The sequence below is a fragment of the Orycteropus afer genome, unplaced genomic scaffold (genome assembly GCF_000298275.1).
Source record: "Orycteropus afer afer isolate SDZICR_OR568_19922 unplaced genomic scaffold, OryAfe1.0 scaffold00266, whole genome shotgun sequence".
NCBI classification, from domain to species: Eukaryota; Metazoa; Chordata; class Mammalia; order Tubulidentata; family Orycteropodidae; genus Orycteropus; species Orycteropus afer.
Window position 1 is genome coordinate 1,709,667 of NW_006921853.1, and position 17,293 is coordinate 1,726,959.

Here is a 17,293-nt window from a genome sequence, read left to right on the forward strand (position 1 = left end):
AACAAAACTTTTGGGGGTGGGGCAGGGCACCCAGTTTCTGTCAGGGCACAGACAGGGATGGAATTCCTGCTGGTCAAGAAGGTGGGTGGAGGTGGGAGATGGCCACACCTCTGTTCACTAAGAAGGTGTGGGGTATAAGAGTAACAAGTGGAATATCACATCTTTCTAGTCGTCAGCCTCCAGTGCAATTGCCCATGCTGTCTGTGGCAAGTGGAGCCCATTCTTAGGTGGCTGTCCAGGTCAGAACACCATTTGCATATATTCAAAATGATCATGCCACATGCAAATATTCAAAATGGTTGTACCCTTAACAGCCGGCCATCCACATCTCCGTTTGTCTCCTTACTCTGTTTTCATTCAGTTTCTTCTACTAGTTGGTATTTAACCCACTTATTTATCCCTCTCTTCAAAGTTCAGGGTTCTAGGATCTTCTTCTGTATTGGTTTCAATTGGTTTCTCATTCATTTGTTGCAGAGGGTCTGTGTAGCTTGTCTGCCTATTCCACCATTTTGCTGGAAGTCTCCCTCTTCCACTTTTAAGGACCTTGTGATTGCAGATAACTGAGGATTTCTGTTGTCATTGTTGTTAGGTGCCACCAAATAGGTTTTGACACATAGTGACTCTATGTACAACAGAATGAAACACTGCCCAGTCCTATGTAATCCTCACAATCCTTTCAGTGCTTAAGCTCATCGTTGCAGCCACTGTGTCATTCCGTGTTGATGAAGGTCTTCTCCTTTTCTCTGATCCTCTTCTTTACCCAGCATGATGTCCTTCTCCAGGGAGTAGTCCCTCCTGCTAACATGACCAAAGTACAAGAGATGAGGTCTGGCCATTATTGCTTGCAGGAGTGTTCTGGCTGTACTTCTCCCAAGACACATTTTTTCTTCTGTCAGTCCGTGGTATATTCAGTATTTGCCAACACAACAATTCCAATGCATCAGTTCTTCTGCAATTTTACTTATTCATGTTCAGCTTTCACATGCATATGATGCTATTGAAAAGACAGTGGCTTGGGTCAGGCACACTTTAGTCTTCAAAGTGACATCTTTGTTCTTTAACACTTTAAAGAGGTCTTTTGCAGCAGATTTGCTCAATGCAAAGCATTGTTTGATTTCTCAACTGCAGCTTCCATAAATATTGATTGACTATCCAAGTAAAATGAAATTGTTGACAACTTTAGTCTTTTCTCCATTTATCATGATGTTGCTTATTTTTCCAGCTGTAAGGATTTTTGTTTTCTCTGTGTTGAAGTGTAATACCTACTAAAGGCCGTAGTCTTTGATCTTCATAAGTAAGTGCTTCAAGTCTTCTTCACGTTAAGCAAAAAAATGTCAGTTCGTCGTACTATGGTAGCTTGCATGTTGCTGTGATTCTGGAAGCCATGCCACCAATATTTCCAATACTAACCGGGTCACGCATGGTGGACAGTTTCAGTGATGCTTCTAGGAGGAAGGACGTGGTGGTCTACTTCTGAAAAAAATTGGCACTGAAAATCTTATGAATATCTCAGAGGGCAAGAATGCATAGGAAAGAAGGACCCAGGCAATCAATGTCATGAAACAAAATGTGTATGAACTGCTGTATGGAAAATGAATTTACTCATAAACCTTTACCCAAATCACACACATACACAAAAACCTTATGAATACTAGTGAAACCCAGGATAATCTCCCTATTTTTAAGGTGAGCTGGTAGCAACATTAATTCCTATGTGCTATGTAAGCTAGCATGTTCGCAAGTTTTAGAGATTAGGACATGACATCTTTGGTGAGTCATTGTTCTGCCTTCTACCTCAGGATATGTGTCTACATCCTAGGGTAGCTGAGGGAGTAAATAAGACAACACGTGCCCAGCATACAGCACAAGTGGGCTGTTGCTCTTACCATCCTTAGCATCATTTTCAGCACCGGGGAAGCCAGTCTTTGGGTCATCTGCTCCCTCCATTCTTTGTCTTGTCCATTGGACATTGTCATTCCTTTCTCATATCACAGTCTGCCCTGCGGCCCCCAGTGTCAGGCCACCCAGCAAACAAATACTTAAGAAGATAGTAGAGAAACCTTTCTGCTTCACAAAGCCAAGAAGGGTGGCAGAGGTTGGTGCAAATCAGACAGACACCACACAGTTCCAGGCATTGCCACGTTGCCCTGATTCCAGGACTTCCCCTCCTTTAGAATATCACAAGCCCCCAAGATCTTCTTGCCTAGCATTCACTTTACATTACACTTTAGGTAGACACTTCCTAGGTTTCTTTCTTCCCAGCCCAGGAGAACCCCAAGCACAGGGACTCTGACTCTAAGATATCCTTCATTGCAGAATTATTTTATGTTCCACGAGGAAAGAAAAATGCTGCCCTTTGGACCTGACAAAAAAACCTTGCATTAGTTCTCCTGCGATCTTACTCATTCATTGTTCAGCTATCACATGCATATGATGCTATTGAAAAGACAGTGGCTTGGGTCAGGGACACCTTAGTCTTCAAAGTAACATCTTTGCTCTTTAACTCTTTAAAGAGGTCTTTTGCAGCAGATTTGCCCAATGCAAAACATCATTTGATTTCTCAACTGCAGCTTCCATTGACATTGATTGTACATCCAAGTAAAACGAAATTGTTGACAACTTTAGTCTTTTCTCCATTTATCATGATGTTACTTAGTGGTCCAGTTGTGAGGATTTTTGTTTTCTTCATGTCGAGATGTAATACATACTGAAGGCTGTAGTCTTTGATCTTTATAAGTAAGTGCTTCAAGTCGATCCTAACCCATCGCAATCCCATGGGACAGAGTAGAACTGTACCATAGGGTTTCCAAGGCTGTAAATATTTACAGAAGCAGGCTTCCCCATCTTTCTCCATGGAGCCCTGGTGAGTTTGAACTGCCAAACCTTTGGTTAGCAACCAAATGCTTTAACCACCGTGACACCAAACCAAAACCAAATTCACTGCCGTGGAGTTGGATCCAACTCCCAGTGACCCCTCCTTGGGTTTCTGAGGTGGTATCACTACAGAAGTAGATTGCCCAACTTTCCTTTTGAGGAGTAGCTGGCGGGTTTGAACTGCCAGCCTTCTGGTAAGCAGTCAAATACCTTAGACACTACACTACTAGAGCTTCTACCGTGACACCAGATCTCCTTGATTAGACGTGAGGGGCCATCAGTTGTAAGACTTGTTTCTATTTAGAAATGCTAGTATTAGAAAACCTGTGCATTCTGAAATATTTCATTTGTTTTCCATAAAATAGCATGTTTAGTGCACAGTGATTCTCAGTAAACTTGTTTTGTTGGCCAGATTAACACGATGCCTGCTGCAGAGTAGGGATCCAATAGATCTGTGTTCAATGCATAAATATATTAAAAAAAAAATTGTAAATAAACAAATAAATGTCTGGGCAGAATGTCCCAGCTCAGCTTGCACTCAGTGTCTTTACATAGATACATTGTTTTCCTACAGGCAGTAAAAGGGAAAGGCATTTGTCTGCTAAACGGAAGGACGATGCAGAAGTCTTCATTCCCAGCAAATCTGAGCCAACCCTGAATCACCAGCCCCCCGCCACACTCTCAGACCAGGAGAAGCCCTGCTCCAGTAAGTTCAAGTGCCACTGAGCAAAGTGGGCAGGGCCCCCTCAGTGGGGGCTGTCGTGGGGGGGCCCTTGCTTCACTCCCCTCCCCACTGAGAGCTGAGCTGACTTTTAGCTGCTTTCTGGTTCTACAACAAATTTGTGGTTGCAGTTGAAAATTGCTGTTACTTTTGTTTTCACTTTAAAATTAATTTGCTCAGTTTAGCTGGGTAATAATAATACATGAAGTGGTACAAAATTCTAAATGTACAGAAGAGTTTATGGTGCTTAGTCAGTCAGTCTCCTTCCGTTCTCATGATTTGAGAAGTTACATATATTGAGCCAGCCACTAATGTGAGTTTCTACTTACATCATCGCATATCATCCTTACAGCTGGTGTTAGAGGTAGGCTCTGCGATGGTACCCATGTCACAGATGAGGAGTGAGGCCCAGAGCAGGCAGTTTACCCAGCTGGAAAGGGGCAGGCATAGGACTTGGCACTGGTGGAGTGATGCCACTGCTGGTCCCTAACCAGGAACTTGCACGCAGTGGGCCTGCAGGTCTATCACCTCATCCTGATGTCTGGGGTCAAAACCGGTGGCTGGAGTAGCTGTGTGGGGCCATCTGCTTCTGGGTCATCTGTGACCTAAGGCACCTCAAAGAGCTCAAAGCATCCTAGTGTTGTCCCAAGAATTTGTCCTGGGTGTAATCCAGTCCTGTCCAAATCAGTCTTATAAATGACAGAAGCATTGGTCTAAGCCCTGACCTCCTGTCATTAGACACACTCCATCCTTGTTTACTGGGGAGCTGGACGGACTGTATCCTATGGCATGGCTGAGGGACTTGGTGGTGGGAACCAGCTTCCTCACTCCAAAATGGGGCCGGGGGTACCGTCCCACTTCCAGCCTGAGGCCTGAGGCTTAAAGCTCTTGTCTCAGGAGCTCAGGATGCATGGAGGAGGGAAGAGTAAGTGGAGACCCAGCAGGAAACAGAGACAATAATAATGACCATTTATTGAGCATTTACTCAATTGCTGTCCATATTGTCTTGATTTGGATTCCCCTAGAAGCAGACTCTGAGATAATGATTTGAGGGAAACTAATTTACTTGGGAAGGAGCTCTGGTAGCTTAGTGCCTAAGGCACTTGACGGCTAATCAGAAGACTGGTAGTTCAAACATACCAGCCATGCCTCAGAAGGAAGGTTGGGCAATCTACTTCTGTAGTGATACTGCTTAGGAATCCCAAGGAGGGGTTGCTATGAGTCCGGTCTGACTCAACAGCAAATAACAACAACAGTTTACTTGGGAGGTGATCCCAGGTAGGGGAGGAGGAAGTGAGACAGGGAAGAGAAGGAGCCAAACTGGATTCATTATCGAGCACATTCCACTGGGCAAGTGGAGCTCCACCTCACCAGGGAAGGTCTGGGAAGCAGGGTGGAGTCCAAGCCTCTGTGTTTACCACCTTCTGTGGTAGTTAAGATTATAAGTCACCTTGGATGGGCCTGGTTCTGAGTGGCTGGGCAGCTGCTGGTAGTTATTCTCCATGATGAGACTGGCAATCAACTGCATGGTGGAATCTATTGGAGCAGCTGCTTTAGGGATGGAGTCTGCTTCCCGTATATGAGGAGAAGCTTTGGGAATGGTCTCTAACTTATGGATGCTTGAACCCTAAATGTAGCCGAATTCAGCAGCCTGCTGTGTTGCCCCGCCCATTTTGTGACTTTTTCAGGACTTGAATCAATGGCCTGCCGTTTGGTTTGGTAGTATCAGGACCGTGCCATTTTATTGGTCGACCTTGGGCTTGTCAGTCTCAGCAGCCAGCAGCTGCCTGAGTAAAGAAAGCCCCTAGCTTCAGTGGGCTGGGAGCAAGAGACAGACCTGAAGTCCAAGGTTGTGGGGCTTTTACCCAGTCCCTAGAGCCTGGTACTTTGAACTTGGATTTCTAGCCTCCAAAACCATAAGAGAATAAACTCCTGTTTGTTAAAGCATCCCATTTGTGGTATTTCTGTTAGAGCAGCACTAGGTAACCAAAAAAGCTTTCCACCAGGGGCCAGGGAACTGGGCTTTTACACACCCACCCCTCTGGGTCATGGTTACAGGCTGCTCCTGGCAGGTGTTGACTCTCCCACGCTTAATGCTTTGCAGGCCTGCATGCCAGAGGAGCCCTGAGACAGAGCTGCAGATGCAGTTAGTGGAAATCTGGCTGCAGGAATATGGGCAGGGCATCACACAGGCATTATCTGAATCAACCTTCATCAAGGCCAGGTTATGAGGAAAGACTGTATAAATATAAGACAAGACATATTAAATAGCAAGTAATAAAAAGAGTGGTATTAAAAGTGGCTTTAAATGAGGGAATCAGCATTAGCCCTTGTAATGGAAAAGTCCAAAGGTGGCGTGATCTTCAGGTATAGCTGGATCAGGGTGAAATATGTCAGCAGTCACCCCTCGTCCCCTCTTGGCCCGGCTTTCGTCTCTGTGCCCTTCCTTCTCAGACAGGAGATGCTGAGACAACTAGCAGCAGCCACTCCAGGCAGATAGCCCACCGGCCCAGCAACCCTGGCAGAAAAGAACATGGCTACTCTGGGCCCAACTGGCTGGTGCAAATCCTGGCCCCAGGACTAAAGAGATGAATTGATACAAGGTGCTTAGAGGAACACCTGGCTCAGAGCAAGTGTTTAGTCAGGATCACTTAGCACTGTTCTCAGGATCACCTGCAAAAGCCTCAGCACTACTTCTCATTGCCTGACCTGGTCAGAGGTGGTCATGTGAAGAGACTCAGGTGCTGTCACAACAGGAAGGGAGAATGGGTGCCAGGCAGCAGACTCCAAGAGCATCATTGTGGATACTGTTACCATCTCCCATCATCTCACAGATGAGGAAACCAAGACTCTGAATACAGACAGAATTTGCATAGAGTAGCACCCACAGGGATAGCTAAGCTAGGGTATGCACCCAGGCTTCTCGGCTCCAAAGCCTGTTCTCTGAATCACTCTCCTAGGCTGCGCCTCATAGAGCTGGCTGACCACAGAGGTGGCATGAAGTCCTACCCACCACCACCTGGTAGACCAGGCGTCTAGCTAGGTTCTGGCAGGCTCAGCTGTGATTCAGGCAGTGATACTTGTAAGTTTTCAGTCCATTACATGGAACCTTGGGTTGGAGAATCCAGGCAGCAGTTGAGGCCAGCAGCAAGTATTCTGGGGTGTACCCTGGTCTATGGGCAGGGCCAGCTGGGGAGGCAGAGCTGCAGAGTGCAGGCCCAGGGCTGCAAGTGAGGGTGTCTTGCAGTCCAGCAGGGAGAGGAAGTTCCAGGCAAGGTAACAGGGCATCTTCTTCACTGACTTCTCCAGAAACCTGTGTATACACCACCTATTGTATGGCAGCCCCTCTCCCAGGCACTAGAGGTCAGTGAACAATAACACAGACATCATCCTTGTTCTCATGGCATTTTTATTTTAGGGAGCAGAGATCTGTAACAAACAAATACAAAGATTGGATGGTGACAAAGACAGCAAAAGGATTAAGATAAGATGAGCAGGCAGATGAGGTCAGAGAGGGCCTCTCTGAGAACAGGACACTTGAGCTAAGACCTGAGTGATGTTAAGGAACTACCCCTTGGGCAAGGGGACAGCCTGTGCAAAGGCACTGAGATAGGAAAGAGCCGCTCAGGTGGCTCAAGAATCAGAAAGGAGGCTGGAGGCTGGAGGCTGAAGCAAAGGCAGTGAGCAGGGGGCGGCTGAAATGAGGTCACAGAGGTGGGCAGGGGCAGAGCACACATGACCAGGAGAGGGTCTCGGTGCTGGGGAGCCTGTGAGCCTTTGCAACAACAGGGCTGCCATGACTTGATGTACATTTTCACAAGATCCATCTGGCTGTTCGTGCAGTATGGCCTGTTGGGAGCCAGGTGGATGTGGGGTGACCAAGGAGGAGGCCACTGCAGTTGTTCAGGATGGAGAACATAGCGGCTCGGTCTCTGAATGGCTTCTGGACAATTCTGGAGGAAGAGCTACTTGGGCTTGCTGACGATTTGATTGTAGGGTCAGGAGGGGGAGATAGGTTTAAGACTAGTCATGACTATGATAAGAACCTGGGTGTTGGGGGCCCTGCGGTGTTGGGGAGGAGAGCTGGGACTCAGCAGTGATGTGAACCCAGGGGGGTCACTGGGTGGAATAGGTTCTGAATCTGTGTCACTGAGAAAGGAGATGCAGGGTAACCTGGGGCCTCACAGCTAGGAACTGGGTCTAGACAAGCTACTCAGTGCTGGACCCCTGGCCGGAGGGCTGAGGCCTCTGACCTGCGTCCTGCCTCAGCAGGGGGAGAGCTTGGAACTGCAGCCAAACAGCTGCAGATGGGGGATTGCTTGCCTCCTACCTTGAGGCGCCAGAATCCACTGGGGCAGAGTTAGGACTGCTAGTTCCTGAGGGCTCCTTGGCAAAACCCAGAGACTGGGAAGAGGCCTGCTTGGGGCTCAAGGAAAGTAAATCAAGGAAGGGAGTCACTGGAACCCAAGAGCTGAGAGCCATGTCAGCCCCAACATGCCAAGAGTTAAAGAGGATTCACACTTATGAACCAATACAGAGAGATGATCTATAGGAGTGAGCTGTGAGCTGTAACACATAAGGTGTCAGTGAAACCTGGTGGATTTGGGACCTCTCATCTTTGGTCAGGAGCTCTGGTGGTGTAGTGCCTAAGGCATTTGACTGCTAACCAGAAGGCTGGAGGTTCAAACCTACCAGCCACTCCTCAGAAGGACAGTTAGGCAATCTACTTCCATAGTGATAATGCCTTGGAAACCCAAGGAGGGGTCACTATGAGTCAGATCTGACTCGACGGCAGTGGGTGGCATCTTTGGTCAGATGAGATTTACCCAGGAAGGTGGGGAAGAGCGAGAGAGAAGAGGAGGCCATGGGACTAAATGCAGACCCAGGTCAGCGAGGATGTGGGTAGCAGTCCCGCAGGACCTGTTTCTCCCACTCCTCCTGGGTTGGCTGCACTGACCACCACTCAAGTTGACAAGCGTCAGTTTGTACAGCTGATGTTGGCTTAACTCTATGTGAAAATAGAAAATTGTTTTTCAGAAAGTTCCTTCAGAAGTTGTTAAAAGGAAAAGATGGAAGAAAAGAACCAGGGTAGTGTGCCAGTGAGCACAAGACCCCTGAGAGTCCCTGGTAGGTTGGCAGAGGCACAGGGTAGGCATGCCCTCTTCCCACCAATCCTACTGAGTTTGCCAGGGCGTTCCTCTCTGTCCACTGGTTTTCACATGTCCAGGTAATAAAATTAAGAGCTAACAGAAAGCACTGAACAAGCTCTCAGGGGCTGTATTTTAGCATCACATATGTAATCTTGCATTTAATCATCTGAACAGCCCACTGTGGTAGGTACTATTACTCCTGACACCATTGTATAGAGGAAACTGAGGCACAGAGAGGCTAAAGAACTTGTCTGAGGTCACAAAGCCAGTAAAGAATGGGACCAGTATTTGAAAACATGGGGTCTAGATTCTGTTTTGAACTACTGTACTGTATGGCCTCTCTTGTGCCCACTCAGCTATCATTTACTTCATATCATTTACATCAACCTAGTCCTAAGTATAGGAGCTTTGGTGGAATTAGTGGTTAAAGCACTGGGCTGCTAACCGAAAGTTAGCAGTTTGAGCCCAACAGCCACTCCAAGGGAGAAAGATGAGGCGGTCTGCTTCCGTAAAGATGTACAGCCTTGGAAACCTGGTGGGGCATTTCTACTCTATTCTAAAGGGTCACTATGGGTTGGAATTGACTTGAAGGCAGTGGGCAGTCCTAAGTAATAACATCCCTAAAATTCACAGGATTGAATCGTTATATATTTTCTAATGTTCATTAAAATAAATATGTAACTATTAATATTTTTTGCAAGTTAATCCATGTGTCTACTAAAATCATCATGCATGTCTTCATGTACCACACTTTTCAAAGTAGACTTAATTTATAATCTGCCTTTCTTTAAAAATGTTCTGATGTGGTCTAACAAATCATGTCAAGTCTGTCATGCAAGACTTAGAAAATATATGAGAAAATGAGAGTGAGGAGGAAGGAAACCAGAATAGAAAGAAAAATACGCTGGGTGAACAAATGAACCTCTCCGGTGCCCACTCAGCTATCATTAACTTCATATCATTTACATCAACCTAGTCCTAAGTATGGGAGCTCTGGTGGCATTAGTGGTTAAAACATTGGGCTGCTAACCAAAAGTTAGGACGCAGTTATGGCTCTGAGCTTCCTGGCCACCATAGCAAGGAATTAGAAGAACACATGTCACTGTGTCCTTGCAATTAATATCCCACTATTAATTACCTGCTATTTCTGAAACTTAGTTCTTAGAGCAGTTTGTCCCATGGGTTCTCTCTTGTTTTTTAAATTTTTTTATTAATGCATTTAAAAAATTTTTTTGGTAATTTTTAAAAAAAATTTACTGTGATTTGAGTGAAAGTTTTACAGAGCAAATTAATTTTTTATATAACATTTCATACACATTTTATTTCGTGACACTGACTGCAATTCCCCACAATATAACAGCTCTCTTCCCACTTCCTCCCCATAGTTACCTCTTCTCTGTGTCCTTCCCTCCTATGCACTCCCCCCACACCCCCGAGGTATCTCCCTATGCAAACACTGCTCTTCTGTTCTCCCACAATTGATGGCTTCAAGGAGTGTAAATGTTCACTCCATATGCCTGTCTGTTGTTTGGCTGGAAGCTGCAGGAGCGAGTTCAGTTCCAGACCTGAAGGGTAACTAGGGGCCATAGTCTCAGGGGTCTCACAAGGTTCTATCACACCAGCAAACCCTGTCTTTATTATGATTTTGAGTTTTATTCCATATTATTCTCCCACTCTATCCAGGATCTCCTGCACCGATGCCTTTCCAAGTGGTTGACAGTGGTAACCGGGCACCATCTGGTTCTTCTAGTCTCATGGTCTTATGGGCTAAGGATCACATGGTTTACCAGTCCCTTGGACTAATTGTTTCCATGCGGCTTTGGTTTTCTTCATTCTTCTTTGCTCTGAACAAGGAGAGACACATTGTTGCATCTAGATGGCCGCTTGCACGCTTTTGAGACCCCAGTTGCTACTCAACCAAAGTAGAATGTAGAACAATGTTTGTGTGAAGTATGTTATGCCAGTTAAGCTTGATGTCCCCTGTGACCATGGCCCCAAGCCCACAAGCCCAACTGCTCACTCCCTTAGAGTAGCTGGCTGTGGCCAAGAAGCCAAGAGCTGTGTCAGCTCTACTATACACCTGGACATTCTTACTAGGAGCTCTGGTAGCATAGTGCCTAAGGCATTTGACTGCGAACCAGAAGGCTGGCAGTTCAAACCCACCAGCCATTCCTTGGAAGGCGCCATCTGCTTCTGTAGTGATACTGCCTTGGAAACCCAAGGAAGGGTCGCTATGAGTTGAGTCCAACCTCTTACAGCACATACAAATACCCGTCTAGAAACATCATCTGCCAAACCTGTACATGGTCATGGGCACTTTCAGCCTGCCTAGACATACCTGATCATTCATCCTGTCTACCCATCTATCCACTTGTAGATCAATGCTTGCCATCACTGACAGTGCAGTACTATATAAGCGAAAGGATTCATCTTTGTTGTCCGTATCTCCTGTGTACTTCTCTGTGTCTTCCTCTTCCCAAGTGCCACCGTGTTGATCACTCACATTTGGTACATTGCCCTTTCCTTCATCCAAGTCAGTACCTGTCTCTACCTGTCTAACAATGTTCCCTTCCCTCCCCTCCCATCTCTGGTAACCAACAAAGAAAGCTGCTTTCCATATATAAACCTTTCCTTGACTTTTTACAATAGTGAACTAATACAACATTTGACCTTCTGTGATTGGCTTAGTTCATTCAGTATAATGTCCTCCAAGTTCATCCACGTTATGCGGTGTTTCCCAGATTCTACATTTTCTTTAGTGTGTTGCAAAGTATTCCATAGTGTATATGTACCATAGTTTGGTTATCTGTTGATGGGCACTTAGGTTGTTTCCAACTATTTGCTATTGTAAATAGTGCTGCAATGAACATGGGTATGCATATATCTGTTCTTGTCCTTGCTCTCACTTCTTTATGATATATATCTAGTAATGGGATTGCTGATCAAATGGTATGTCTACTTCCAACTTTTTAAGGAATTGACATACTGCTTTCCACAGTGTTGTATCATTTTACAGTCCCACCACAGTGTATGAGAGTCCCAATCTCTCCATATGCTTGCCAGCATTTGTTATTTTCTGTGTTGTTGAACTTTGTTGTTAGTGCTGAGGTGAGATGGTATTTCATTGTTGTTTTGATTTGCATCTCTCTAATAGTCTAGAGGTGGCCATCCATCAGTTAGGTCAAGCAATGTTCCAACAGTGGTAGAGAGACCTCGCCTAAGCCAGGTCTTTCCCCAGTGAACTCAAAGCTGAGAGTTATGTACTGCTATAAGAAATAATGCAAACATCCTGTACCCTTCACCCAGTTTGCCTCAATGGTAACAATCTTGCATAATTATAGTACAACTGACATGAATACAGTCAGACTGTGGTTTTCTTTAACTAGGTGTCTTCCTTAGTTTTTTTCCCCTCTTGCCTATTCTTTCCTCTCAATATGTGTACACTTATGCTTATTATTAGGAAGCTCTGGTGACATAGTGCCTAAGGCATTTGTGATAGTTGCAGCTGTGTGTCAACTTGGCTGGACCACAATTCTGTGTGATTTAAGCAGTTGTGATGTAGTTATTCCCATGGTGGGATCAGATGAATATGTTTTGAACAGCCAATCCATTGAAAGGGAGTTTCCCTAGGGGTGTGGCCTGCTTCCAGTGTATTTATGGACATCCTGGGGAAAGAGACACTCCTCTGTGGATCGGGATTCTGTTGCGCTGCCTACAACTGTCCATTAGCGAACAATCCACCATACGGCCTGGAGATCTTGGATTCATCATTCATTGGAGTCAACAGCTAGTATACTGCCTGCCAACCTTGAGCTCCTCAGCCCCTGCAGCTGCATGAGTTGAGAAAAGCCTCCAGCTTGACATTTGATCCAAGAACTTTGGACTTGACAGCTTCTATAAGTGTGTGAGCCATTTTCCTAAGATAAATTTCTCTTTCTCTTTATATATAAGCTTTACTGGTTTTGCTTCTCTAGAGAACCAAGCCTAACACAGCATTTGACTGCTAACCAGAAGGCTGGCAGTTCAAACCCACCAACCACTCCTCAGAAGGAAGACTGGGCAATCTGCTTCCATAGAGATACTGCCTTGGAAACCCAAAGAGGGGTCACACTGAGTCGGAATCAACTCGACAGCAAGAGGTTTTTCTTTTGTTTGTTTTTGTTTTGGGTAATAGCTAATGATCATGAACATTTCTTCATGTGTTTACTGGCCTGAATATCATCTTTGGTGAAGTATCTATTCATGTATTCTGCCCATTTTTTAATTGGATTGTATGTCTTTTTGTTGTTGAAGTGTTGGGGATTTTCTATAAATTCTAGAGGTACGTCCCTTGTCAGATATGTCATTGCCAAATATTTTTTCCAAATCTGTAGGTTCTCTTTTGATTCTTTTGGAGAAATCTTTGGAAGCATATACAGATTTAAGTTTTAGAAGGTCCCATTCACTAGTTTATCTTCTGCTGTTTGTGCATTTTTGGGTTATGATTGACAGTCTATATATACCATAAGTTAGGGCCCCTAAATTTGCTCCTATTTTTTCCTTGAGGAACTTTATAGTTTTAGGTTTCACATTTAAATCTTTGATCCATCTGACATTAGTTTTTGGTATGGTATGAGGTATGGATCTTATTTTTCTGCAAATGGATATCCAGTTTTGCCAGCACCATTTGTTAAAAGAGCCCATCTCTTCCCCATTTAATGGATTTCTGCCCTTTGTCAAAATTCAGCTGACCGTGGGTCGATGGATCTATTTCTGGGTTCTCAATTCTGTTCCACTGGTCTATGTGTCTGTCGTACCAGTACCAGGCTGTTTTGACTACTGTGGCTGTATAGTAGGTTTTGAGATCTGGGAGTGTGAGACCTCCTACCTTGTTCTTCTTCTTTAATAGTACTTTGCTATCCAAGGTCTCTTTCCTTTCCATATAAAATTAGTGATTGGTTTTTCCATACCCTTAAAGAATGTTGATGGGACCTGGACTGGGATTGCATTGACTGTATAGATTGCTTTGGATAGTATTGACATTTTCACAATGTTCATCTTCCTATCCATGAGCATGGTATGTTCTTCCATTTATGGTTTCTTAAAGTGGTGTTTTGTAGTTTTCTTTGTACAGGTCTTTAGTGTTCCTAGTGAGATTTATTCCCAAGTATTTTTTTTTTTTTTTTTTGGTAGCTTTTGTAAATGGTATTGATTTCCTTATTTCCTATTCAGCAATCTCTTTGCTGGTGTAGAGGAATCCAGCTGATTTTTGGATGTTGGTCTTGTATTCTGCCACGATGCTAAATCTCTCAATTAGTTCCAGTAGTTTTTTTGCTGAGTCTCTTGGGTTTTCTATGTGTAGGATGATATCATCAGCAAACAGGGATAGTTTTATTCCTTCCTTACCAATTTGGATGCCTTTGATTTCCCATGTGTTCTCTCGAAGAGGATACTGTTTGAGGTAGTAGTCTTCTCACTTGGAACAGGTTTGGAGCTCAGCATTTATGTGTTAATATGCTTTGCTCTGCATTAGTCAGATTCAAAGAAAGGGTTCTGTGGAAAGGTACAAGCCACATCATCATCACCACCCTAGCACTAAGGTGGGATTACAGTGGAGCCACATCTCACACAGAGATTGGACTCTACCGGTAGCAAAAAGTTCAGATGGTCAAAGTCACCCTTGGAAATCCCTCAGATTGCTGATGGAGCACAGGATATAGGGCTTTATCTGGACAATCCCTCAGCAAGCCCAGGAGAGATCATCTCTCCTCCAGTGCGGGGAGAGTGGCCTCACCTCTCCTTAGTCAAGCCCTAGATGAAGTAGTTAGCTTTGTTTAGGGTCTGGGTTGTGGGAAAAATGTGTGTTTTCAAGTACTGGTATTATGCTGAAGGAACTGGGATGCTCACACCACAAGAGCACCCAAGGGACCCTAGACTTCCGAAGAGGATAGTGGAGTCACAAACCACCTTACCCTCCTTCAGACAAGTCTGGAGGGTGGACTTGCCTGCTTGCTTGCTTTGTACTTACTGAGCTTGTCTTTCCTGGTGCATACAGAATTAGGCTTTTTATATCTTCCTAGTGAATCGAACCTTTCATTATTATGTATCATTCTTCTTTCTCTAGTGATGCTTTTTGCCTTAAAATCTACTTTGTCTGATTCAGAGCTATACCAGCTTTCTTTTTGTTAGTGTTTTCATCGTTACTTTCAAACTTCCTGCATCGTTGTATTAAGGTTTGTTTGTTGTCAGCAGCAAGTAATTGTTTTTTATTTTTATCCTTTAACAATCTATGTGTTTTAATGAGAGCATTTAGTCCTTTTACATTTAATGTAATTGCTGATATATTTGAGTTTAAGTCTACCATCTTATTGTTTGCTTTTTATTTGTTCCGCCAATTTTATGTTCCTCTTTCTCTCCTTTCTTGCCCTGTTTTGAACTGATTACTTGGTATTATTCCTTTTTTGCTCTCTATTAGCTTGTTAGTTATACATTCTTTTATTATTCTTTCAGTCATTACCAGAGGTTACAGCGTGCATTCTTGACGTATTAGAGTCGACTTTAAATTAGCAAGCTTACCACTTCTCATTCAATGGAAGGACTTACAACTCTGTAGCTCCATTTACTCCCCTCCCAATGGAAATGCTGTTACTGCCATGCATTGTAATCCTCTCTTGATTTTAAGCCCCGATAGGCATTATCATTGTTATTATTTTATAGTCATTAGTAATTTGGATTTACCCACATTGTTAACCTTTCTGTGCCCTTCACTCCTGGCCTATTTCCAGGTCACCCGGACTCTGACTATTGCCCCTGAGTCTGTCACAAGCTCTGCTCAGTTCCCCAGCCCTGTAGCCACCCTCATCAGAACCAGCACCACTTTGAAGGAAAATGCTGGGTGCACCTCTGTGGCCTCCCTTCTCCTCCTTCTCTGGTCCCCATCATTGCTCCCAGCTCCATTACCTCTCTCTGCTTCCAGACAGCTTTCTTTTTCAAGCCGATTTTGATAACATATGGTCCAGATTTTCTAGGTCTGGGGCAGGGTCGGTCTGATTAGCTAATCTGCCATTATTACGAGAAACATAACCTATCTCCTGCACTCTGCAAGAGTTATTTCTCCCCCTGCCCCTTTTCCATTTGCCAAGCCTATAAAACTGAATTTGTGTCAATTAAATGTTCATATGATCCAACTCTGTGATAGCTCAGTTCCTCACCATCATTGTAATTATCTCTGGTTCTGATGAAGAATTGTCTCTGGTTCTAATGAAAGGATGCTGTGTCCTGTCTTTCTCCAGTCTCTATCCATGAGCCTTCCAAAAAGTGAATATAACCTCCTTCCAGAGATCTGCTGTCTTCCTGAGGGCAAGAGGACATTAGTCTTTAATGCAGCAAGTTTACTGTCCAAGTTGTCAGAATGCTCTTGGGAAGTGATATATCTGAACCACTTTTCCCAGACAAGCTGCCAGCCATAGAAGTAAAGTAACACTGACTGGAGAACTTGAGCCCTGGGGTTAGCATTTCTATCAGGAGAAACCTGCCGCAGAAAGACCATCTGCCAAAGTCCAGAGTCTCATAACATTAGTCAGTGTTTGTTAATAGCAAGTGACAGAAAACCAAACTGACTTAAGCAACAAAGAAAAGTTTCTTGCTCACAGAACTGAAAAGTCTTCGACATGTAGATTGGCCTCAGGCATGGCAGGATCCAGATGTTCAGTTGATTTCATCAGGAGGCTATTTCTTCATCTTTTAGCTCCACTTTCCTCTGGTCCGGTGGTTCTCAAGCTTGTGGATGTCCATCAGAAGAATTTACAAGGCCAATTAAAACTCAGATTAGTAGGCCCCACCCCTGGAGTTCCTGAGTCAGCAGGTCTGGGCTAGAACTGAGCATCTTCCTTTCTAACAAGTTCCCAGGTGAGGGTGTTACTGGTCCGGGGAGCACACTTTGAGAACCACAGCTCTAGACAGATGGCTCCTAATGGCACCAGGCTTCCTTCTACCTGTAGCCCCAGAGAGAAGAGAGTGCTCCTTTTCTAATGGTACCAGAAAGAATTCCTCACCATCTTTCATGAACCAACCTCCATGGCCAGGAAGATATAATTCTGTCATTGCCCAAGAAAATATTTGAAGTCGGCAAGCTCTGGAAAATCCACGAACTCAGATCCACCCAAACCACACAGACTGAGAAGAGTGGGAAGGGGTGGTTTCCTGAAGGAAAACCTGGGTACTGTGACTAAATGAAAGGTAGACAAACACAACTGCTATTCATTTATATGTACAAATTAATCACAAGACATTTTCTTCAGAGACAGGGTGTCTGGGCACAGACGAATAACTTAAAATTTGCTCTCAGGGCCAAGAGACTGAAAAGAGGGTGGTAGTTCCATGATGGTAATACAGGAGTTTATTAAGGGGTTACTTGAAAGGAGCTCTGGTGATATAGTGGATAAGGCATTTGGCTGCTACCCGGAAGGTCAGAGCTTCAAACCTACCAGCCCCTCCACAGAAGGAAGATGGGGCGATCTACTTCCGTAAAGATTTACAGCCTCGGAAACCCAATGGGGTCGCTCTGAGT

At 44.6% G+C, this 17,293-nt stretch overlaps 1 protein-coding gene across 1 annotated transcript in view; it reads left to right on the forward strand.

Moving 5' to 3' along the window:
• Positions 1-17,293, forward strand: part of KATNIP (katanin interacting protein) — a 288,175-nt gene that overhangs the window by 143,448 nt on the left and 127,434 nt on the right. Inside the window, exon 8 of the mRNA XM_042782225.1 lies at positions 3,449-3,580. Coding sequence (XP_042638159.1) covers positions 3,449-3,580 — 132 coding nt within the window. The remainder of the gene's footprint in view (positions 1-3,448; positions 3,581-17,293) is intronic.